The sequence below is a fragment of the Pinus tabuliformis genome, chromosome 2_1 (assembly GCF_031772625.1).
Source record: "Pinus tabuliformis cultivar Carrire ecotype Pingquan chromosome 2_1, CPIR1, whole genome shotgun sequence".
In the NCBI taxonomy this organism is placed as follows: domain Eukaryota; kingdom Viridiplantae; phylum Streptophyta; class Pinopsida; order Pinales; family Pinaceae; genus Pinus; species Pinus tabuliformis.
In genome coordinates this window covers 497,476,409-497,502,661 of record NC_142299.1, presented here as the reverse complement: position 1 = coordinate 497,502,661, position 26,253 = coordinate 497,476,409, and the positions used below count along the sequence as shown (strand labels likewise).

Sequence of the window (26,253 nt, the reverse complement as noted above, 5' to 3'; positions counted from 1 at the left end):
TCTTTGAAATACTGATGGCACTTGTATTATCACATAGAATGGATATGGGTGGAGTATATGTGATCTGAATGTCTTGCAAGGTTTGCATTATCCAAAGTAGTTGTGTGCAGCAAGATGCAATAGCCACATATTCTGCTTCAACTATGGATAAAACAATTGAACATTGTTTCTTGCTGAACCAAGACACTAACCTAGAACCCATATAGAATGCACCACCACTAGTGCTTTTTCTATCATCAACACTTTCTGCCCAATCTGCATCTGTATATGCATGAAAAGTAAGATCTGCATCCCTAGGATACCATAAACCAAAGTCCTGAGTTCCTTGAAGATATTTGAAAATTCTTTTGACTGCCTGAAGGTGTGATTCTTTTGGATTTGCTTGGAATCTTCCAACTATTCCTACTGCATTCATGATGTCAGGTCGGTTACCTGTTAGATAAAGCAGACTGCCAATCATGGATCTGTAGGTTGGTTGATGTACTGCTGCTGATTCATCATTTGAGTTGAGACTGCATCCTGTTACCATTGGGGTACATACAGGTTTAGAATCTTCCATTCCATACCTTTTCAAGATCTGTTTGAGATATTTGGTTTGTGAAAGAAAAATACCATCTTTATTTTGTTGAACTTGTAGACTGAGAAAATAGGTAAGTTCACCAAGCAAGGACATTTCAAATTCTTGCTGCATTACTGAAGCAAAATTTTGACTCATGGATTCTTCATTGCTACCAAAAATGATATCATCAACATAAACAATAATAATTAGCAATTTATCAGTTTCAATCTTTGTATATAGATTGCTATCTGCTGAACCTTTTGTAAAACCTTGTTGGTGTAGATATTTGTCAAGGCGGTAATACTAGGCCCTTGGAGCCTGTTTCAGACCATAGAGGGCCTTTTTGAGTCTGCATACAAGTTTTGCATCATTTCCAAGAATGAATCCTTTTGGTTGTTCAATATAAACTTCTTCTAAATCTCCATTTAGGAACGCTGATTTTACATCCATTTGGTATACTTTGAATTTTTGAAAGTTAGAAAGAGCAAGAAACATCCTTATGGCTTCAAGTCTGGCAATAGGTGCAAAGGTTTCTTCAAAATCTATACCTTCTTGTTGAGCATACCCTTTACAAACAAGTCTGGCCTTGTTTCTAATGACTTCTCCATTTTCATTTAGCTTGTTTTTGAATATCCATTTAGTTCCTATAATATTTTTATCATGAGGTCTAGGAACTAATTCCCAAGTATCATTTTTTTCAATTTGCTCAAGTTCTTCATCCATGGCCTTGACCCAACATTCATCTTTGCATGCTTCTTTTACATTTTGAGGTTCGATGGAGGATAGTAATGCTAGATAGCTTGAGGTCCCTGTAATAGTTCTTCTTGTCTGTACACCTGCCTCTTTTTCCCCTAAAATTTGAGTTTCTGGATGATTTTTTTGAACATACCTGGACGAAGTCTTTTCTTCTACCATTATCTCTTCTTCTGGTGCTTCATTGGTTTCTTCTTCAATATGATTTTGATTTGATGTGGGAAAATAATCCCCATCTTCTTCATTGTCATAATCTTCTGTTGATTTTATTTGTTTTGGATTTTTGCATGCTTCATCAATTACAACATCAATGCTTTCAACAATTTTTCCAAGTCTTTTATTATAACATTTATATCCTTTACTTCTGGAAGAATAACCAAGAAGAATACCTTCATCTGCTCTGGGTTCAAACTTACCAAGTTTTTCATCAGTCCTTTTGATATAACATTTGCTTCCAAAAACTTTAAAGTATTTTATAGTAGGAGTCTTACCATACCAAAGTTCATGTGGAGTTTGAGTGTTGTTTACCCGAACATTTGCTTGGTTGAGAATAGTTATGGCAGCGAATGCAACTTCACCCCAAAAGGTTGCAGGAGTTCCAGATTCATCTAGCATAGCTCGAGCCATTTGTTGAACTGTTCTGTTCATTCTTTCTACCACACCATTTTGCTGAGGAGTCCTTGTGGTGGAGAATTGCCTTTTTATTCCATGTTGTTCACAAAAGTCAAAGAATTCATCCGAGGTAAATTCTCCTCCTCGATCAGATCTGAGGCATTTGATTTTTCGATCTGATTCATTTTCAACCAAAGCTTTGAAGGCTTGGAACTTTTCAAAAGCTTCATCTTTATGCTTTAGAAGACCTATCCAACACATTCTGGAAAAATCATCAATGAACAAAATAAAGTATTCTTCTCCACGAGGTGACTTTTTCCTTGATGGTCCACATAAATCAGTATGGACAAGTTCAAGAGGCTTACTAGCTGACCCTTCTTTTTCCATGAAGTGAACTTTGGTTTGCTTGCCGATTTGACATGGTTTGCATATTGTATTTTTTGGGATGCTGATATCTGGAAGATCACGAACAACCTTGAATCTGCATGCTTTTCTTATTTGAGAAAAGCTTAGATGTCCCAATCTTCTATGCCACAGCCAGTTTTCATCATTTTTGCTTAGATAACACTGTTGTTGTCCTCCCTTGAGTATGTATAAGTTGTTTGGAGTTCTTGTACCTTTGATCACGGTCTCTCCTGTATCAAGTTCACGAACAACACATCCATTTGATCGAAACACCACTTCATTTCCTTGATCACACATTTGACTGACACTCAACAGGTTATGCTTTAAACCGTCTACATACATAACATTTCCAACTTTAACCTTTTCTTTCAAGAAAACAAAGCCTTTACCTTTTATGATAGCAGGAGTGTCATTTCCAAATGAGACATTCTTTTCCTTTTCTAAGGCATTATATGAGTGAAGTTTTTCTTTGTCACCTGTCATGTGTTTTGAGCATCCACTGTCGATGTACCACTGATTTTCTTGTCCTTCTGCATACAAGGCTATACCACATCTTTCTGTTTGAGATTCTTTCCTTCTCCATATCTTGGGATTTAATGGAGTTTGCTCCTTTTGAGATGTTTGCCGAAATTTTCTCCTGCATTCAGATTCTTCATGACCAAAGTTGTTACAGATTGAGCATTCTATTTCATTTTCAAGAAGAGAAAAGTTATTATAGGAACTTTTCTTGATCCCTATTACATTCCTTTGATTTCGTGCTTCTCTAGTCATGATGGTTTTGTAAGCAACACATTGAGCAACTTTGTGTCCAAAATTATGACATGAAAAACATTGCCCATTAAAGAAGTTCCTGCGACTATCGAATCTATTGACCTAGTGATTGTAGTTTCTATTCATCTTTGGAGCAAATTGAGTATGATTTACCTGAGGTTGGTTGTGGCTTCTATTCATCCTTAGAGTAAATTGAGTCTGATTTACCTGGTGATTTGCTTTATGCCTTTGCTGACGATTGTCATACTGTTCACTGGTCTTTGCTGCATCAAGATAGCTTTTGGTGGAGGTTGACGGCTTCTGTGATTGAGATGCTTCTTCAATATATCCAAGACCTATCTTTATCAGAGGAGAACACTGAACTTTGATAATTTCATTTAAAGTTTCTGATCCTTTAGCAAATCTAAGATTGAGAGATTTCGTTTTCTCAAGATCCTTTCTTAGACCCACAATTTCACATTCAAGTTTTTCATTGTGTTTTTCTTTTTCAGCAAGTTGGTATGTCAAGGTATCTATAATCATATTCTTTTCTTCTAAACAGATTTTGAGTTTAGATATTTCTTCATGAAGGTCTTCCTCTTCTAAAGCATCCCAAAAATTATCATCGTCATAAGCCATGAGAAGTTTGTAATCTTGTCCAGTTTCATCTTCATCACTATTAGATAAACCATCGCTATCTTCATGAGTATAGTAACTCCTTTTATTCACAACTTGTTTTCTATTCCCTTTTGCATATTCCTTTCCTTTTTCAAATTTATCTTTATGAGGACATCTGGCAGCATAATGACTGACTCTACCACAAGAAAAGCATTTGAAGGGTAACTTACCTCTAAACCTTCCAGAACCCCATTGAAGCTTTTTGACAAAGTTTACCTCATCTTCTTCTTCTGAAATATGTCCTGATTCATTGTGTTCTTCCTTTCCTTTTGTTGAAGCTTTGAATGCGGCTTCTCTCATATCTGATGGTCCTCCTTTTCTCATCTCAAAGGCAGTTAAGATTCCGTGAAGCTGCGTCATAGTGATATTTTGTAGATCTTGTTTTTCTTTTATGGCAAACACTTTGGATTCAAATTTAGCATACAAGGATCTCAAAACTTTCTCAACTAAGGTAACTTAATTTCTTCACCTAGATTCTTCATACAATTGACAACCTCATCTATACGTAGGAAGTAACTAGTTATGCTTTCATCACTATGCATCTTAAGAGTTTCATACTGAATTCTAAGAATTTGAAGCTTACCACGTTTTACCTGAGAGTCTCCTTCGTAGCTCAGAACGATTTTGTCCGATATTCCTTTGGTTGATTTGAGCTGTATGACTTTGACAAACTCTGATTGTGACAGACTTCCCAATAAAGTATTGACAGCTTTGGCATTGGTTTCATATTGCTTTTTACCTGCCGTATCTGTAGGAATTGCTGTTGGAAATGTATATCCCCCTTCCACAATTTCCCAGACATCCGTTTCAAGCGATTGTAGATAGGTTGTGATTCTTATTTTCCAATAAACAAAGTTGCTTCCATCGAAGATTGGCGGTCTGATGGCTCCCATGCTTTTTTGATTATTCATGTTGATGGATCTCCCTTTAAGCGATCAAGCTTCTTCTGAAGGACCTGCTTTGATACCAATTGTTGGAAATAATATTGAGAGGGGGGTGAATCAGTATTATTAGATCAATAATTTTATTTCCCAAATAGATTTATATACGCTACTTCAATGAAGTGAACTAGCGTGTACACGCGATTGTGCTTAAAGAAACCAGCGTATATGCAGAGAACTTGTGATTTAGACAGTTTATCACGTGTTGAGCTTAAACCAATATATCAGAGATTTATTAGATAGTGCAGTAAAAGCAGAATAAAGCATCACACATAAGCAACACACATGAACACCAAGATTTAAGGTGGAAACCCAATGTGGGTAAAAACCACCTGCTGCTGTCGTCTCTGTCATCTTTTAATAATAAGAAAATCTGTTTACAATCTTGTACTGGTGCAGACTCATACCAGTACGCAGGCTTCTACCTGCAGAAGGTTACAACCTTCTCTATTTTCTCCCTTCTACTGGAAGGGAGCTACAAACCCCCTAGCTCTTGTACTAGCCAATATGTTTACTAGTACGTAGGTGCTAGCCTATAGAAAACTCCACTTTTCCACTAGGGACCACGTTTCATGAATTTTTAGATTGGATACTCCTGGATCACAACTCCACAAGCGGAAGGCCACGTTTCATCAAATTTTCACACTGGACCCATCAAAGCCTTTTAAACTTAAACTGCATCAACCGATATTCAGTTAATCTGAACAATCAGATCACTAACACCAGAACACTGTGCTGAACCCAGAACCATGCGTCATCATCCAGAACCAGCTGTAACCTCAAAAATCATGCATTAGAGTGTATATGCTACTTGGTTGAACTCAACCTGCATGTATACGCTACTTCCTTTAACTCAACCTGCGTATATCTCTAAAGATACTGAATCATACACTTCTGAACCACAGACTGTACCAATTAGTGACATTCTGAAGATCTACTGTCATATTACAGAGTTCAAAAACAGATAGCAACAAGGATCACCCTTCCTTCTCAATCAATCAATCAATCAGACTCAATTTCCTTATACAACAGTTCTACATTCAGATCTAAGAGGACTTCATTGACAGACAGCAGTAAAACAACAGAATTTGATCAGATAGATCAGTCAGATCTGAACAAAAGCTTTTCTTTTTGTATACGCTACTTGGAAGAGTCGAACCTGCATGTACACGCACTTTGGCCGAGACGAACCTGCATACAGATTTGCAAATTTTGACTCAAAACTTTGCTGCAATTCCAGACTTCAGACAAACCTAGATCATGATAGATAACAAATAGAACAGGCGCAAAACATCAGATCTGGTCACAACCAATATCAGATCATTCAAGAATAAGTCATTTCAAGTCTCATGATTCCTGATCCAATGTTGAACTCAAGGTGCACATGAATATTTCAGATCCAGTCCCAAACATAACCCTGCAACATAATATATACTTCAGATAGAAGTATTCCTTAGAATCTCATTTCTTGCACACTTTGGCCTAATGATCTTCTCCTCCTTATATACTCTTAGGCCTTTCTCAATACCTTGGACCAAAACCACTTAGGACCAATACCTTGGACCCAATACCTAGGGTCAATACCTTGGACCAAATGCCTCAGACCAATTACCTTGGACCAAAATACCTTGGACTAAAAACTTGGTTTTCCAGCATGTACACGCTTTTCCTTCTATGAAAGTGCGTGTATACATTATACGCCACTTTTGTTCTGTTAAACTGCTTGTATACATGCCTTGGACAAAATGAACCAGCGTATACCTCTCTTTCTTCATTCTTTGGAGTCTGATCTGTAATCCTTTGTGTTGACTTGCTGCACTGTGAACTTTCATCTGAGTGAGTTGTCATCATGGACAATACCTGTATCATAATGCCAACACTTGCATCTTCATACTTAACTTGTGCAAGAAGCTCCTGCTAGAGCTATATTTCTCAATACTGCCCCCTTTAAAGAAGGGGATGCCTAGGCACCCCTCACTCTTGAACTTTTGTCCAACAACCCTTTAAGATAGAAGAAATACAGGGGATAGAGTTTTGAAGAGTTTGTGACCTTTGTAATTAATGGTAAATTGTAATATATTCTTTCTTTTACTTAAACTTTTAACATTACCATTGATTGTTTTAGGATGTTTGAGAGTAGTTCCAACTTCATTGGACTTCATATGGAGAGAGTACAATTTTATATACCATTCATAATTCAACAGACTTAACAATATTTAGGATTTTAGGATTGGCAAGATTATAACATACCCACCTAAGAAACCGGATTTGTCCTCCCCCCCCACGTGTCTCGAATCTCGCATGTCAGACCTGATTCTCGATGGACACGTGTTCGATTCGTGGGTCGAGCATGTCCAAACACAAGGGATTCGTGGACCTAGCGAATCTAATTTTGTCGAGCAACGTGTCACAATTTTGTGACATGTGTCCCTCTCGAAAAGTGTGCCAAAACTCTTTAAAAGCCCGATTTGGGCCGCTTTCTCTTCATTGTAATGTGTCTCTCTTGTTGTGGGTGTGTGGGAGTGAGTAGCAAAGGGTTTAGGAGCATGTTTCCTAATGATATGGGTTTGGATAGTAGTGTTGAGTTGGCATTGGCCAACTTGGATATTAATGAGCCAGTGCTAGAGCCTGTCACTTTTGATGATGGTGATACTCTTGAGGGGTCATCCTCCACACCAGTAGATGCAGAGAATACATTGGATACAGAGGAGGAGGATGCAGAGGAGAGTGGTGGTGACCGTAATAGTGATGTTGATTTTGATGATGATGATTGATGAGCTACCTACTACCTTGTAAGGGTTTTGTATTTGCTATTTCTATTTGTCATCAACATTCCTAGTCAGGGGTCCTCAGGACTCGGTACCTATGTAACACATTTTGATTTTGATGACTTAATGAGAAAATTGCAGTTTATTTGGATCATTGATGAATCTGTCACGATTGTATTTGCATGCATTATGTTACGAATTTACAATGTAGAATCTAGATGTATGTCGGAATTTGTACCATCATGAGAGTTTGTGTGTGTGTATATGTATATATATATATATATATATATACACTACGTGTCTTGTTTCAGAGGGTCTACGTGCCTCGTGTCGGACACTCAAATTTGTGTGTCCTGCGTGTCCCCCTGTCAAGTGACTTAGATCCCCACTAGATTGCACAATGATAAATTTGCATAGGATGATTTGTTATTGTTGGGATTTTATCATTATTCTTTTTATTTTTATACTTTTACAAATAGGGATGGGCACCCCGATGTTTACCTTCCCTTCTCAGCCTCCCTGTCCCCAACCTTGAATTTACCTAAAAGTTGGGGGCGCTCCCAACTCCCCCTTGTGCGTTTCCCTGCTCCCCATTCCCCTGTCTTGGAAACTTGGTGGAACATAACTTGTGAGCTGCCAACTGCTGTAGATCTGTGGGGAAAGGCACAACATCCTTGACAATATCATATAGATAATTTTCTTCTAAAAAGAGTGTAACTGTCACTTTCCATGACAGGAAATTTGAGGTGCCATACAATCTATCCTTGAATCTAAGGCCGTATCTGAGATTTGAAAATTAGTCAAAAGAAATATTGAAACCCAATTGCTGGTTCTTCTTTCCTGCAATTGATTTACTAATTTAAATATTTGAGAATCTCAATTAGAGAGTCCACTCTGATGCAATGTAAATTTTTCAAGCCTAGGTCACTGCTGTACTAATGTTCTCCCATTAGATAAAAACAAAATTTTTATTTAATAGCAGAAAATAAATTTTTAAACATTGCATTAAACACCATTAGCTGAAAAATGAATAGTGAAAGAAATAAAATACATACACAGGGATTTCTCCTTCAAATCAACTTTTCATTCCTTTGATTGAAGGTTACAAGGTGACCTCTGCATCCTACTTTGAACTGGCAGATATATGGTCAATAATGATAATAATCATCTGGTTTTAAGGTCACGGCCGAACAAACACCAAATTGGTGTATGAGTGTAATGGCCAAACCACAATTTTATTTCAGAAATTTTACCAGAATCTACCAGCTATTATTTAATTCACATATACATACTTGGCTTTCGGGTTTGAAGTTGATTCCGCGCTTACCAAATGACCAAATCCTCCTTGCCAAACTGGGCACAATCCTTGGTACCTAGCTCCAAAATACTTCGTAATTGAAGCACTCTGGCCCCCGTGCCCAAAAGCTTCAAGAACAATTACTCAATTCTCCAGTGCTGAAATTCCAATATTCAGTTTTGAATTCCAATCTTCAGTTCTAAATGTCTGGATCTTCAGTTCTGAATTTCGCCCCCGTCCAGTTCTCTGCGTGTTTGTATAAATATCCTTACTAGGTGGTCACTGCCTTCTTCCACCACTCTCGACTGATTTGGTTCTGATAGTCATAAAGTTACGTATAGCTGGAAGGATATGTAGATATTTATATTACTTTCTTTCTTTTATGATATTCAAATAGACTTTAACTTTTAAATTTTAATTATAGGTACTTTATGATTTAATATGTTTGTGATATTAATTAATAAATTTTAGCTTATATATTTATATATTATAATTTTTTAACTTATAACTTTAATACTATGGTGATCAATATTATATTAGTAGGATGGAGATTATTAATTTTATTTAATAATCTTATACTTGTGAAATATTTAATATGTATATTCTGAGAGTGTCGAGTTTTAGGTAATATTTCTCTTTAGGTATTTAAACATATTTCATAATTATTTAACAAATATACTAGTACAAGGTATGCGATGTATGCATATGTAGCTATCATATGCATACATCGTACACATGCTAATATTTTTTGCCTATAAATCGAAATGGGTCATTACAATTAGACCCCTTTGTTTGTGGGACAAGGGACTCATCTCCGCGTAACAATTTGATTCCTAAAGTCTATGAATGTGTACATACTCTAACCCCCTCTGGATTTGAATTTTGAACCTGTGACCTCTTAGGAGGAAACACATGTTCCTAACCATTAGGTCCACTCAAACAAGTGTGTGGCCAGATATGAGGGTGTCTGGCCTGTGCATGAAGAAAGAAGAGCTACAAAGTGGTACAACTTGTATTGTCTTTGTATCTTCTGGTCACTTCAACAATCTTCTCCTTGAATGTACTTTGCCTTCGTCCAGCTCTCTTTCTGTCTTCCTCTTCTCAATGTAAATGAGATCCTATCTTGTCCGATTTATGCTTTGAGAAGAGATAACCAATCTCCTCAATCCTAGCTACCACCTATTTCACTCATGAGATGTATGGCTAAGATTAATTCTAATCTAAGTCACTAATAATGTTCTAGAATTTATAGAACATTTCATCTAGATTCCTAAGACTAGTTGACTTCAAGATATTAGACTTTCACTTTTATTTTATTTTTAAAGTAAAATTACAAGATAGAATTATTTCCCAGTTTTCTTAAATATTTCCAGTTTTCTTAAATGGTAACTAAAGAAATGTCTTGAACCACTTCTTGCACATTCACACTGAAATTGTGCAAGAAGTTCCTGCTTGAGATACATTTCGCAATAGAGATTGCAATGGAATTTTTTTTAATGGGTTATCAATTCTTACAATTTTTTTATCGTGAATAGAATTGCACAAGGGGCTTCCATCATGGGTGGCGGAGGTGAGAGGATATATATTGAAAGGTTTCCTTTTTATTAACTAAGTTTATTAAGAGAGAAATTTAAGGGTAATAGTTGAGTTGAATTAGAGAAAGCAAGAAATAGAAGACTTGGATTTGTAAAGGAAATTAGATAACAAATCAAGTTATACAAATTGACATATTAGCAAAATTTGATACTTCGAGCATGGAAGATTTTCTTCTTGGATGGTTTCAGAGCTTTTCAGCATGGTGTGGGTTAAGTGAACTCTTGTTTATATATATATATATATATATATATATATATATATCTGTGTGTGTGTTTACATAAATACCCCTTTCCCAGAGTTCCAGGATATACATATTACATTTAATTGTGAGGATGCAATATACCTACCCAGTGCTGTTGTTTGCATTCCACTCTTTATCTTTATAAATAATAGAGGATAGAATTTGAAAATTGCTACCATTTGTCCGTTAATATGTTTCTTCGTAAGTGGGTTAAATACCCAGATATAGATAGATTCAAGCAAATAGATGTTTAAGAAGCGTGGACTTCTCAAATGAAAGACGGAGATATGAAATGTCAAAATTGTTAAGACACAAACGAATATTAATGTTAAAAATGGTATGGGTTGTTTGTAACTTTGTTGTTTTTTGTAGCTTCTAGAATTTTCTCATAGTTCCAATATCCAAAAGCACCTGTTATTATTCCTTAGCATCATATGAAACATACTATTTCTTTAAACTTGGTTCAGCAAATGATGTCAGTGAGGCCCAAGTGTAAGAGTTCGATTCAGACTGGAGCAAAACTCGGCAAAATAAATCACTCAACACGAGGGTTTTTCTTTTCCTTTTTGGCATTTATATTTGATACCAATGAGTTTTTCTATCTGATTAAAGTCGGACTCGCTGGGCAATGGATAACCCACTAGTTATTTGCACGTCAGAATCCAACTCAGGAGTATTTGCAGGTCTGACTCAGGACTGGTGAGTTTGACTTGCTCGCAGAGAGGTAGACTCAGAGTCAGGACTGAGTTAATTTGGCTTGGTAGCAGGGCTGAACAGGGTTTGATTTGAGAGTACTCGAATGGCTTGCCTAAGTTTCAACTATAATTAAGAATGATACAAAATTGCTACTAAAATAATGATTTTTTTTTATAGTTCACTTTATATAAAATATTTTTCCTCTCTTTTGCTGAATTTAAGCCATCCGTTTTCCTTAATTGATAAAATAAATGGACTGAAGCTCAAGAGTGTTTCCTCTTGCAGCGGGAGTTACACCTTTTATTGTTGCAGGTATCGAGTTCAGCAAACGTATAGTAAGCTTCCTTAATTAACTTTTCCATTCTTACTGTACATGCATAATTTCCACAAAAATGTATAGACTTTGTGCATTTTTACTTGGCCATCTTAGTATGTGTATTTTTCCTTTGCTTTTTCTCATTAGTAGGTAACGACAATCAAACATTTACTACCTCATGATTGTTTTCAAAATTCCAATGATTATTTCGACCGCTTAATAATAATTCACCAACTATCTTGTTAAATTATTTCATTTTCTCCTCCATCATGAATTTGTAGAGGGTGTCTTTTGTTGCATTGCACATGTTGACTTTTCTCGTGTTGTCGCTGTGCCAATGTTTTTTTTAGAATATATATCTTGAGAAACCCCTGGGCACTTCCCTCATTCTCAAGATGATACCCAGGGTAAACCAGATTCTTCATGGCTCAAGGCTGTATCAACATGTCAATAGTGAGAATAGAACTCAGGTGGGGAGGATAACAATCATTCCTTCCAACCAGTGTTGCGGGGGGGCGCCCCCCCATCGATCCCGCTCCCAATCCGCGCTCCGGGAGGGAGCGACTCGGGAGCGGGTTGGGAGCGCGCTCCCTAAAAAAAAACGCTCCCTGTGTTTTCGGGAGCATTTAGGCTCTTTTGCAATTTTTTTTTTGCAGTAATGTTCCAAATGCAATTTTTTTTCGAAGAAACGAATAAGTTTTGAGTGGGACAACTTAATGATCAAGTCTATGGCCCTAGTATTGATGTGCGATTCATGGTAATGTTAAATTCTTAAAGAAAAGTGACATTCTCTTTAATCTTCATTTTCATCCTTTTACTGAAATTTTTAACATTACCATGAAATGACTCAGGGTGTTTGAGAGTGGTTCCGACCTCATTGGATTTCATATGGAGAAAGTAGAATTTTAGATTTCATTCAAAATCCAGCAGACTTGTCAGTTCTTCAGGATTTCAGGATTGCAATGTTTCCATTGAATTTTGTCATGTATTAGGGTATGGAACTTGTATTTAATCAAGAGCACCAATCCCTCTATGTACCTTGATGTTAGTGACATTGGTTGTCGAACTCCTCTATCACAACCCTCCTAAAAATGTACGCATCACTCAAACAAAATCTTGACTTGACATGCTATGCTTTTTCTATCTTATGTTAATGCTTAGAGGGTGATATTTGTAATATCCCGTTTCAGAGATATTCTCCAAAACCCCAGTGACTCCAACCAAATACGTACAAGTGATATAATAACCGGGAAGCTTAAAATGATAAAAATGACAGTGGTGCAATATATAATAATATAAACGTGAAATATAAGCAGATACTCAAGAAATGCAGAGAGAAATGCTAAGCCATTTTATTATACTAAGCAATAGAATGAGTACAAGAGGTGATCAGAAAGGTGGCACCTCGACTTGCACAAGGCAAGTGAAGAAATACACTCAGAATAGCAAAGGAATGGCCTCTCTCTAATTTGCGTCCCAGCTGCTGGAGCATTGCCGTGCTAGTTGCTATTGCTGCTACTGGAAATCAAATGAGGATTTGGGGCTGTTCCCCTCCTCAGAAAAGGCTGAAACTCTGGAATCGGACTCTACTCAAGAAACCCAGAAAACCCAGAAAGCTTTTCTGAAATGGCCGACCCCCGAAAATCACCCCCTTGGGGTTCTGCGCAGTCCCTCAATGCTCTGCGCTGCCACTGAATGAAACTCTCCAGTAATCTACCTGAAACCTCTGCCAAAACCCTCCAATATGCAAGGGCTGATCCCCTGCTCAATCTCCCAGCACAAATCTTGCTGCAAACCCTCAATCCAGAACTCCTGCCAGAAAGAACTGCGTCATCCCTCTCAGTGCTGCGCAGTCCTCCAAGATGCTCAATCCTCCTGCCAAAAATGCTGATGAAACTACTGCAAAAATGCTGATGGAAATACCTTGCCTGAGCAGGCACTCGAAGTCCCCCGGGGCTAAGGGTGAGATCTCCGAACGGAGACACTCAATGCACTAAACAGTGTTGCAGACTAGCTAAACAACCAGCGTGCTCTAAGTCGAAGTGACTAGCTCAAATGCACACAATCAAATGCCAAAATGAGGAAGCTCCTCTTTCCTTTATAGCCTTGCCTCTCTCAATCTCAAGGCCCACCTTCTCCAGCGTAATTCCTCTCTTGCCACGTGTTTCTTCCCTTCTGCGCAGTCCCTCCAAGTGTCTGTGTGGGCTCAATCTCTACGTCCCCCTTTGGTCCCCTTGGCTCCCCTTTAAGTCACAACGTTGTGCTACGAGGAAGTGACTTTTATTCTAAAAGTGAGTCATGTCCCCTTTCCCTCACCTTTTTATTCATAACTAACTATAGAAGGCAAAAATAAGCAAAATCGAATATTCCAATTAGCCATGGCTAATTAGGAATATTATAGTCTCCCCTGGCAAAATGTTGCTTGTCCTCAAGCAACTGAAGTGATGGATGCTGCAAGATTTTCTCACTCTCCCAAGTGGCATCCTCATCCGGCAAATTCTTCCACCTCACCAAGAATTCCCGGACCGTCCTGCTCCATAGCTGCCTCTCCCTGGTATCAATAATAGCCTTTGGCTGCAACACCAAATGCCCCTCATCATCCATGGGTGGTAGCTCATCTGTCACTGTCACCTGCTGCCCCAATGCCTTCTTCAGGCATGATACATGAAAAATGTTATGAATCTTGCTGCCTTGGGGTAGCTCCAACTCATATGCAACCTGTCCAATCCTGCGTATCACCCTGTATGGTCCATAAAAGCGGGGCTTGAGCTTCTCAACCCCCTTTTGCTTCAGTGACGACTGTCGGTATGGCTGTAATCGTAGGTAGACCATGTCCCCTACCTCAAACTGTCTCTCCACCCGACCCCTGTCAGCATACAGCTTCTACTGGTTCTGCACTGTAGCCATGTTATCCTTGAGAGCTCGGAGGATATCCTGACTCTCTTGGATCCAAATCTTGGCTCTCGGAGCCTTGCTATCACCAAACATCCCTTTTGCTTCAGTGACCACTGTCGGTATGGCTGTAATCGTAGGTAGACCATGTCCCCTACCTCAAACTGTATCTCCACCCGACCCCTGTCAGCATACAGCTTCTGCTGGTTCTGCACTGTAGCCATGTTATCCTTGAGAGCTCGGAGGATATCCTGACTCTCTTGGATCCAAATCTTGGCTCTCGAAGCCTTGCTATCACCAAACATCATGTCAACAAAAGATAAAGGATGATACCCATACAAAGCATAGAATGGTGACATACCAATGGACATGTGATGTGTAGTGTTGTAGCAGTACTCCCCTAGATGCAGCCACTTCAGCCATGCTCTCTGCTGCCCACTGACATAGTTACGCAAATAGCCCTCCAGCCACTTGTTAACTATCTCTGTCTGTCCGTCTGTTTGTGGGTGATAACTGGTGCTCGGTGTCAACTTCGTCCCCACTAGCTGAAAAAGCTCCTGCCAAAACCCGCCCATGAAACGACTGTCCTTGTCACTGACGATGGTCTTAGGAAGACCATGTAGCCTGAAGACCTCTCTGAAGAACAGCTCAGCCACCTGTGCTACTGTGTAGTGTGCGGATATGGCAAAGAAATGTGCGTACTTCGTCAGTCGGTCAACGACGACAAAGATACAATCCTTGCCCTGTACCATGGGCAACCCTGTGATGAAGTCCATCGAAATACTCTCCCATTTTCCCTCCGGAATGGGAAGAGGCTGCAATAAACCCGCGGGATGGCTCATCTCCCCCTTGTTCCTTTAGCAAACGTCGCACTCCCGGATATGTTGGAGTACGTCCTCCTTGAGGCCCTTCCATGAGAACCTCTCTCTGATGGCCCTGTAGGTTTTGGTAAACCCCTGATGGCCAGCCAATGGTGAATCATGTGATGCCTGGAGTATCTTCTTCTTGAGCTGAGATCCCTCAGTCAAGAAGATCCATCCCTGTAGTAGATGGGATCTCAGCTCAAGAAGATCCATCCCTGTAGTAGATGATCTCATCGACCACCCTGTACCTGTCATCCGCCACCTGCCCATCCAAAACCTCACATGCAAACCTGTCCTTGGAGTACTCTACTAAGAGTTGAGCCCTCCAGTCTGTGTCCAAGCTCATAAGAGACAACGTGGCTGGTCTACGTGAAAGAGCATCTGCTACCACGTTGTTCTTACCCTTGACATACTCAATGTCAAAGTCATATGCTTGGATCTTGCTAATCCACTTCTGCTGCCTCTCCTGTAGCTGCTTCTGCTCCAAAAAGAATCTGAGGCTGTTGTGATCAATCCTCACCCTAAACCTGTTACCCACTAAATACTGCCGGAACTTGGCCAATGCATGCATGATGGCCAGCATCTCCTTGTCGTATATAGAATACAACATCTCGTGCGGAAGGAGCTTGCGAATCTCATAGGCTATAGGGTGACCTCCCTGCATCAATACTGCACCGATCCCCTCTCTCGACGTGTCACACTCCAAAACAAATGGCTGCATGAAATCTGGCAATGCAAGCACTGGGCAGCTGCTCATAACCTCCTTGAGCCTGTGTTAAGTTATGGTATGTTCTATGCTTATAACAGTTTACTTCTTTTTCTTATTATATTCCACCGATTAGCAATCACATGTACATAAAGTAAAGTGCAGATAGAACATTAAACGATCGACAGAAAACAAGCCAAGACAAGAGACACAAGATGTGGCGGCTAGCCAGGGACAAACCCCACAATGTGTGGGGAAACCCTTTGATCAAATCTTCTTTTATCTTCAATAATTCAGCAGAGAGAAATAGTACAATAAATCTGATTCATATCAGCAATAGCAAACCCTAGATCAGTAGCATCAGCATTAGTGGCTTTCAGAGGAGGTTCAGATGAACCTACAGCGCAGTTCCAAAGAGGAGATCTTCTAGGCCATGCAAGTCAATCTTTACTTCTGCAGTTGCAGCTTCAGTTTCAGCAGTTTCCGGCTTCAAACTAGGGCAGTCGATATCTTGCAAACCGTTCATCGGATTGACTTCATTCCACCACCAAAAGTTGCGGCTTTCAGAGGAGGTTTAGATGAACCTATAGTGCAGTTCCAAAGAGGAGATCTTCTAGGCCACGCAAGTCAATCTTTGCTTCTGCAGTTGTAGCTTCAAATTCAACAGCTTCCGGCTTCACATGTGTGAGAGAGAGAGACCCATTTCAGCGCAGTAGAGAAGAGACTCATATCTGCGCAGTAGAGAGAGAGAGATGTGATGAGATGAGTGAGTCCAAATGAGGAAAAGTCCTCTTATATTTATACACAACGTTGGTGGGTGAATAGATGCGACTGTTGGGCTTCTGAGCCTACATGAGTTGTAGGTCGGCTTGATAATAATTCCATAATCAAAATAAATTCATATCTCCATGAATACTTATCGGAATCGGATGATCTTTATATCAATTCTACACCTCTCGACGAGAGGAATCTAATAAAAATATTATCAGCCATGAATAAGATGACCCACATGAAGTTTTGCCCTGGTTGCCAATTTTAACACTCCCTCTCAACCATGGAGAACTTCATCTGCAATCTATCTATCGGTCGTTACTATTCATCCATCAAATGCACTGCCCTGTATAGCCTGACCCTTGCCCTGCTCTGCTCTATTTTGCCTGTTCTGCTTTGTCTTGTTCTGCCCTGCACTGATCTGTACTGTTTTGCTCTGTTCTGCTCTGCTCTTGCATTGTTCTATTCTGCTCTGCTTTTTTCCGAATTATGAAGAAGAAGAAATGATCGAGGATGTATCATACTGACTCAAAGTCAGTTTCAGAGTATGTACCACTGGTCCCAGACCAGTTTCAACCAACCCGAAGTCAGCGTCATAGTGAGTACAACTCCACTGGTCCTAGACCAGTATCATCCTCCACTGACTCAAAGTTAGTCTCAGAGTGCGTACCACTGGTCCCAGACCAGTCTCAGCCGACCCGAAGTCAGCTTCATAGTAAGTACCACTCCTACCACTAGTCCCAGACCAGTATCATTGATCCCAGATCAATGGAGGTCATCCTAGCGTAGGGAGTACGGTAGATACAACGATGCGTCCATCGGTACTACTATGGTCCCTAACTTCATTTCCTTGCTCATTGATCAGATGAGAGGTACTTCCCATGAGTCCCAGACTGCATGGGTAGGATGCCTCGACAGGAGAACTAATCAATCTTGTCCTCACAGGAGAACACATCAATCCTGCTACAATTGCCATGGAGAACACATCAATCCAGGCCTCACAGGAGAACACATCAATCCTGCTACAATTGCCATGGAGAACACATCAATCCAGGCCTCATAGGAGAACACATCAATCCTGCTACAATTGCCATGGAGAACACATCAATCCAGGCCTCACAGGAGAACACATCAATCCTGCTACAATTGCCATGGAGAACACATCAATCCAGGCTGCCATGGAGAACACATCAATCCAGGCCTCACAGGAGAACTAATCATCCTGCTACACAGGAGAGCGAATCATCCTGTTCCACAAGAGAGCGAATCATCTTGTCCCACAAGAGAGTGAATCATCTTGTTCCAGTGTGCACCACCAGGGGAGGGTGAGTCACCCTGTGGTCGTATGTTGCTCCAGTAATAACCGCAAGCCCTCAGAGCTCCCAGAGCTCAATGTATGCAACATGTAGGACCCTTGTACAAGGGTTTCTTGCCGACTCCAAGTCATTTGGGAAAATCACAGATTAGATCTTTCCTCAGGGCTTTGACAAGGTGTATCAACCTGTACATCATCTTAATGCGATGGAGCCTCCTTGCTCATCAACTTACCATATCCCAGATGATGTCTATCTGCTGGAGCAATCGATGAATACGGGATTCCTCAATAATCGAATCCCACCTCTGGTTGTTACAGAGAATCACAGTGGTATCCAATGTAAATCCAAACAGCTCACTGAAGAGCTTTCGCAACCAGACTGCCTCACACGAGGTTATGCTAGCAACAATATATCCTGCTTCGGCGGTGCTCAAAGCCACCGACTTCTGCTTCCTGCTCATCCAGGATATCGAAGCAGATCCCAAGGTGAAACAGTACCCGGAAGTGCTCTTATGGTCCACCACACTGCCTGCCCAATCAACATCAGTATATCCAAGTAGTCTCACATCTCCGACAGTGTATCTTAATCCATGAGAGATTGTGTCCTGAAGACATCTCAGAAGATTCCTGGCATCAATCCAGTGAGGCTCAACCAAATATGAGCTCACAATGCTAACTGCAAAACATATGTTTGGATGGAGGTTCACCAAGAACATCAATGCGAATGAGTTTTTGAAACTCAGAGGCATTTCCCAAGTCTGGTCCGACATCACTACCATATAACTTCTAAAAGTTAAGATCCTCGAGGTAGTCACAGGCTTGCAGTCCATCATACCGAATCTTTCCAATATATTTACCACATATTTTCCTTGAGATAGGAAAATTTCCCTTGGCTTTTGCCACACTTCAAGTCCTAGGAAGTAGTGCATCAGTCCTAGGTCTTTCATTTCAAATTCAGAGGCCAGCTCCCTCTTACATTTGTGAATGAGAGGGTCTGCACCTGTTAGAAAGAGGTCATCCACATACAACACCAGTATGAGAGGCTTGTCATCTTCAACCTTAAAGTAAAGGTTAGGATCAGCTTCACTCCTAGTGAATCCCAGCTTCATCAAGTAGCTATCGATCCTCTCATACCATGCTCGAGGTGCTTGCTTCAGCCCATAGAGAGCTTTCTTCAACCTGCATACATGAGATTTTCGATCATAAATCTCAAATCCTTCGGGTTGCTCCACATAGACCTCTTCTTTGATATAACCATGCAAGAACGCGGTCTTGACATCCATTTGATGTAGGTTCCATCCTTGTGAAGCCACAAGGGCTATGATCAGGCAGATGGTCGTATATCTGGCAACAGGTGCAAATATCATAGTCTATACCTTCCTTCTGGGAGAAACCACGAGCAACAAAACGAGCCTTGTGCTTTTCCGTACTTCCATATGCTGCATGCTTTATCTTGTAAAGCCATTTTGAAGTAACAATTGTCTTATCCAGGGTCTGGGAACTACTTCCCAGACATCATTCTCCATAATAGACTCATATTCTATGGTCATAGCATCCTTCCATAGTTAATGCTTGATGACATCTGAGAATGATGAAGGTTCATTTTGTATGATCGTGCTCATGATGGTCAGGTATCCCTGATACCTGTTAAGTTTCTTACTTTGATGGAAGGTTCCTCAAGGTGCAGCATGTCCTTCAGCATCATCAAGTATCCCCCTAAGCCATGAAGGCCTCTTCCTAGAAGAGGAAGGCTCATGTGGATGAGGATCAATCGGATCCATGGGTTCTTCTACATCAGGCATTGATTCATCATCCTTTTCTTTCGGTTCCCTGGTGTCGGCTTCTTGAGAGCTCCTCAAAGTCGGAAGATTGATCACCTTGTTGAGAGCCATATCTTCGTCAAAGGTGACATCATGACTAATTATGACTTCCCTTTGACCGGCTACATAGATTCTATAGCCTTTAGAATTTTCACCATAGCCCACGAAAATTCCCTTCTTTCCAGATGCTCCCAATTTATTTCTTTTCTCTTTCGGCACATGAAAGTATATAGGGCTTCCAAAAATTTTAAAATGAGAAACATCAGGTTTCTTACCGGTGAATTTTTCTTCAGGAGTCTTGGAACCCAATGCTTGATGAGGGCATCGATTTTGTACATATACGGCAGTGTTTGCAGCTTCAGCCCATAGAAACTTAGGAAGACTTTGATCATGTAGCATGGCCCGAACAGCTTCCATCATCGTGTGGTTCTTCCTTCCCACCACACCATTCTGCTTAGGAGTATGAGGTGTAGTAGTCTCCCTCTTAATGCCAACCTCAGGTATGCCTGAGTAAACCAATTGTAATATATCGGAGGTCTTGCTTTGGCTTGAGGGGAATGGTCCCCTTTTGAGCTTTCCTTTGGCACATCCCGGACATACACCTTCTTTCTCTACTTGGAATTCGGGCATCCCTGTTACCATCTGTCTTACATCGGGTAGAGCTTTGTAATGAAGGTGGGCAAACCTTCGATGCCAAAGTTCGGACTAAAGAGTTGTGTCACAAGACATGACACCTAGCGGACTTCCATCGACCTGATATAATGAATCAACACTAAACCCAAGAGTAAAGGCATCTTTAACATTATTTTTCCATATACATACCTTGCCATTGCTGAAGGTTACCTTGTAGCCTCTGTCTTCCATTGCCAAGATGGACACTAGGTTCCTTTTGAGGTCAGGTGCATTCAATACATCCTAGAATTTCTAGCCTTCTTGAATGCTTGTCCTCTTCCTTGATTCCCATCTCTCCTCTTACCTTTGCTGTTGAATTTGTCATTCCTTTGATTGCCATCAGAGGGATTTTGATCATCATCCCAGTTTGAGTACTTTCTATCAGGGCACTTCCTTGCATAGTGACCTGCTTTATTGCAAATGAAACATCGTCCTTTTCTTCCACCCTTAAATCCAACCTTTCTTTTCGATTTAGACCCAGAATTATTTCTTTTCTTAGCATGAGAAGAAAAAGCAGCAGGAGGACCTTTAGGCAAGGGCATTTCCTGCACTTCTTCCCTTGTTTCTTCTTGAATGCATCTAGCCATTAATTCCTCGAAACCAGGAATTACGTTATAGTTCAGAAGAGTAGTCCTGAACACATACCATTCAGATGGTAATCCTCCGAGAGTTGAGAGTGCCATTTCTCTGTCAGTAATAGTTTCCCCAATAGATAGGAGATCGTTCTTGATCTCGGTGATTCTTAAGAAGTATGCTTGCATACTTTCATCTTTACCCTTCTTGATTTCCCTCAGCTTCATTCTAAGAAACAAAACTTGATTTGCATCATTAACTTTAAATAAACTCACCAGTCTATCGTAGATTTCCTTGGAGGTGTCTAGATTAGAGATGTAGGACACCAAGTGCTTGTCGATAGAGTCCCGGATGATCTTCTATTTTGACTTCTTCAATTTTCCATTTGTTCCATGCAGCAGCGGATGCATTTGATGGAGGCTCAACAATATTGCCTCTTACATGGTCCAGCACTCCTTGATCTTCAAGGGTTAGATCGATAGACATCTTCCATCCGTGATAGTCAGCTTTCTCACGGAGCTTGTCTTCGGCAGGAAAGAGTGTTGAGGACCCCATAGTTCTTTTAGAATAGCCTTGCCAATCTTCTCTTCGGTGATTGCTCTTGCTCTTGCTTGGGCTTTGTCTTCACCTCAACTTTGATACCATGTTAAGTTATGGTATGTTCTATGCTTATAACAGTTTACTTCTTTTTCTTATTATATTCCACCGATTAGCAATCACATGTACATAAAGTAAAGTGCAGATAGAACATTAAATGATCGACAGAAAACAAGCCAAGACAAGAGACACAAGATGTGGCGGCTAGCCAGGGACAAACCCCACAATGTGTGGGGAAACCCTTTGATCAAATCTTCTTTTATCTTCAATAATTCAGCAGAGAGAAATAGTACAATAAATCTGATTCATATCAGCAGTAGCAAACCCTAGATCAGTAGCATCAGCATTAGGGGCTTTCAGAGGAGGTTCAGATGAACCTACAGCGCAGTTCCAAAGAGGAGATCTTCTAGGCCACGCAAGTCAATCTTTACTTCTGCAGTTGCAGCTTCAGTTTTAGCAGTTTCCGGCTTCAAACTAGGGCAGTCGATATCTTGCAAACCGTTCATCGGATTGACTTCATTCCACCACCAAAAGTTGCGGCTTTCAGAGGAGGTTCAGATGAACCTATAGTGCAGTTCCAAAGAGGAGATCTTCTAGGCCACGCAAGTCAATCTTTGCTTCTGCAGTTGTAGCTTCAAATTCAACAGCTTCCGGCTTCACATGTGTGAGAGAGAGAGACCCATTTCAGCGCAGTAGAGAAGAGACTCATATTTGCGCAGTAGAGAGAGAGAGATGTGATGAGATGAGTGAGTCCAAGTGAGGAAAAGTCCTCTTATATTTATACACAACGTTGGTGGGTGAATAGATGCGACTGTTGGGCTTCTGAGCCTACATGAGTTGTAGGTCGGCTTGATAATAATTCCATAATCAAAATAAATTCATATCTCCATGAATACTTATCGGAATCGGATGATCTTTATATCAATCCTACACCTCTCGACGAGAGGAATCTAATAAAAATATTATCAGCCATGAATAAGATGACCCACATGAAGTTTTGCCCTGGTTGCCAATTTTAACAGCCTGTCAAAGGCTCGCTGCGCTGTATCCAACCAACTGAAAGCCCCCTTCCTCGTCAAATCTGTCAGGGGTGTAGCAAGTTGTGAGAAACTCTTGACGAACTTCCTGTAGTAAGTACAAATGCCAATGAACTCCCGTAGTTCTGTCATGTTTCTCGGCTCCAGCCATTCTCTAATGGCCTTGATCTTCTCCTCGTGGACTCTCACTCCGTCCACCCCTATGATGTGCCCCAAATACAACATCTCCGTCAACCCAAACTCACACTTGGAGAGTTTGGCATAGAACTGCTGCTCCTACAAGATACGCAACATTGTCTCAATGTGCTGGAGATGCTCCTCCCAAGTCCTACTGTAAATGAGAATGTCATCAAAGAATACCAACACAAACTTCCTCAAGTGACTGCGGAAGATGTGATTCATGCAGGACTGAAATGTGGCGGGGGCGTTGGTTAGCCCAAAGGGCATCACCAAGAACTCAAAGTGCCCATAGTGACACCTGAAGGCGGTCTTGGGAATGTCTTGCTCCCTCACGCGAATCTGATGGTACCCAGATCTCAAATCAATCTTTGAGAAGAACCGTGCTCCTCTCAACTCATCCATCAACTCGTCGATCCTGGGTATGGGGTACCTGTTCTTCAGTGTCTTCTTGTTCAGGGCCCTGTAGTCAATGCACATTCTCAATGTGCCGTCCTTCTTCTTCACCAACACCACGGAAGAAGCGAAAGGACTCGTGCTCGGCCGAATGTGCCCAAGAGCTAGCAACTCCTGGATAGCCCGCTCAATCTCATCCCGATAGGCCTTGGGGTGCCTATAGGGGGTGGTAATCACTGCCTGTATGCCCTGCTCAAGCTCGATGGTGTGCTCAAACCCCCGATCCGGTGGCTGTCCTGGCGGAATCTCCCCAAACACTATGGCATACCGGTCAAGGATGGACTGTATCTCCGGATGTACCGTCTGCCCTGTAGTCCCTGCCTCTGATGCACGCAGCTCTATTGCCCACTCTATGTCCCCCTTCTGGAAGACTGCCTCCATCCGATGAGCCGAAACAGTCTGAGGCCGATATGTGTGCTGTCCCTGTATCTTCTCATGTCTGCCTGTCTTCTCATCATCCCACTCCATATCTAGGGTCTTCCAATCTGTCGTGACCCCTAGAGTGATAAGCCACTGAACACCCAGTATTATGTTGGTGTTCGGAATATCGACCACGAAAAAGTGGTCAGTCAATGTGTAGGTGCCCATCATCACTGACAGCTCTGGAACATAACGAGCACACATCATGGTCTGATCTCCTGGGACCAAGACTGAAAACCCATCGAAGCTCTCTGTCTGTATACCTCTCTGCTCAACCATCTGTGCATCGATGAAGTTGTGGGTTGCCCCACTGTCAACCAAAACTGATACTCGTTGGCCACGTACTGTCCCTCGTATGCGTAGTATCAGATACTTGGGAACTCCTCGCAATGCTGCAAGGGCCCCTCCAGTAGGTGCAAAAGATGCACCACCTGCTGCTGGCGGTGGAGGTGGCAAAGGTCCCTGCACGGCATGACTATCTCCTGCCTCCACATCATCCTCATCATCCTCTTCCCCACTGCTCTCGGAGAAGACCTCAATAAAATGTGCTTTGCCAGCAGCACATCTATGTCCTGGTGCCCACGGCTCCTGACAGGTGAAGCACAACCGCTTCTTCTTCAGCTCCCTCCTGGCATCATCATCAATCTGTGCTTGTCCTGGATTCCCCTTTGGAGGTGGAATCCTCACATCCTTCCCCTTAGACTGGAAAGTCTGTCTCTGGGGGTAAGGTGTCCGGGTCCTGGGTAAGACATCCTGTAAGTCCTGGGTCCTGCTAATGGCGTCCTGGAGTGTGGCTGGTGTAGTGGATTGGACTAAACCTCGAAGTGGCTCTGCTAACCCTTCAACATACATATAGATCCTCCGTACTGTGGATAGATCTGGCACCATCACTGAGACCCTCAAGAAATCTACGATGTATGTCTCTGGGCTCCTTGTTTGTTTGAGCCTCGTTAGCTCAACAAAATGTTGCTCTGGATCCCTCTGATCAAATCGCTCCATCAATCTCCTGGTGAACTCGGCATATGTCGTCACTGTGGAGTGTCCGAGTGTAACCATCCCATGAAACCACCAATCCTGAGCCTCACCATCCAAATGCAATGTTGCCACCTTGATGGCCTTTGTCTCCGACATCTGGTTAAGCTGGAAATAAATGTCCAGCTTCTCCACCCAAGACTTTGTCGAACTGTTTGATGAACCATCAAACGTAGGCAAGTGGAATCTACTCGCTGCACGGTGGGTGTCACCATCATGGTAATGTCGGTACCCTCTGTGATGGTCGCGGGGTCTACTATCCTGCTGGAGCTTAACAAAGTCTCTGAATGAAAGAGCATCCCTGAACTCCTGCCCATAGGCCTGGTACTCTGCAAAATAATTGCCCATATGACCGGGCTCTGCCTCCTGCTGGGCTCCGGCCCCCATGTCTGCTCCTAAGAAAGTGGGCATGGTAGAGCGTGTAGGGGATGCGAGGCCACCTGCTACGCAGTATCACGCTGCTTTGGCAAATGATGGGATGCACCCAATCTCTCACCAATTTGAAAAACCCGTGGGCTCTCACGCTGTTTGGCCTCTATTGCCGTGAATCTCTGCCCCATCACCTCAATCTGTCTCGACAGATCTTGCACTGATTTGAGGAGCATATCCGCAAATCTCTTCTCGTCCTCGTCTGCCATCAGATCCTTCTGCTCTGCGTCCACCACAGGCTCCTCCTGTTCTGCGTCCACCACCGGAACACAGTCTCCCTCTCCGTAGGTATTCTCCAACCTACGCCCAGTGTCTCTGTATCTCCTACCTCTGTAACAGATGTAGGGTTTTTCCCCCGGTGTCATAGATTGCTAGCTCCACAGGCTGAGCCAGATCTATGCTCTGATACCACTGTAATATCCCGTTTCAGAGATATTCTCCAAAACCCTAGTAACTCCAACCAAATACGTACAAATGATATAATAACCGGGAAGCTCAAAATGATAAAAATGACAGTGGTGCAATATATAATAATATAAACGTGAAATATAAGCAGATACTCAAGAAATGCAGAGAGAAATGCTAAGCCATTTTATTATACTGAGCAATAAAATGAGTACAGGAGGTGATCAGAAAGATGGCACCTCGACTTGCACAAGGCAAGTGAAGAAATACACTTAGAATAGCAAAGGAATGGCCTCTCTCCGATCTGCGTCCCAGCTGCTGGAGAACTGCTGTGTTGTTGTTGCTGCTAGAAAGCAAATGAGGATTTGGGGTTGTTTCCCTCCTCAAAAAAGGCTGAAACTCTGGAATCGGACTCTACTCAAGAAACCTAGAAAAACCCAAAAAGCTTTTCTGAAATGGCTGACCCCCGAAAATCA

The 26,253-nt window shown here is 41.5% G+C and overlaps 1 protein-coding gene across 2 annotated transcripts in view; it reads left to right on the top strand.

Annotated features, from left to right (window-relative positions):
- The window catches only part of LOC149201111 (uncharacterized), a 144,531-nt gene that overhangs the window by 57,413 nt on the left and 60,865 nt on the right, over nt 1-26,253 (top strand). For both annotated transcript variants that reach the window (XM_089402872.1, XM_089402874.1), the window contains exon 2: nt 11,582-11,631. In XM_089402872.1, coding sequence (XP_089258998.1) covers nt 11,582-11,631 — 50 coding nt within the window. The remainder of the gene's footprint in view (nt 1-11,581; nt 11,632-26,253) is intronic.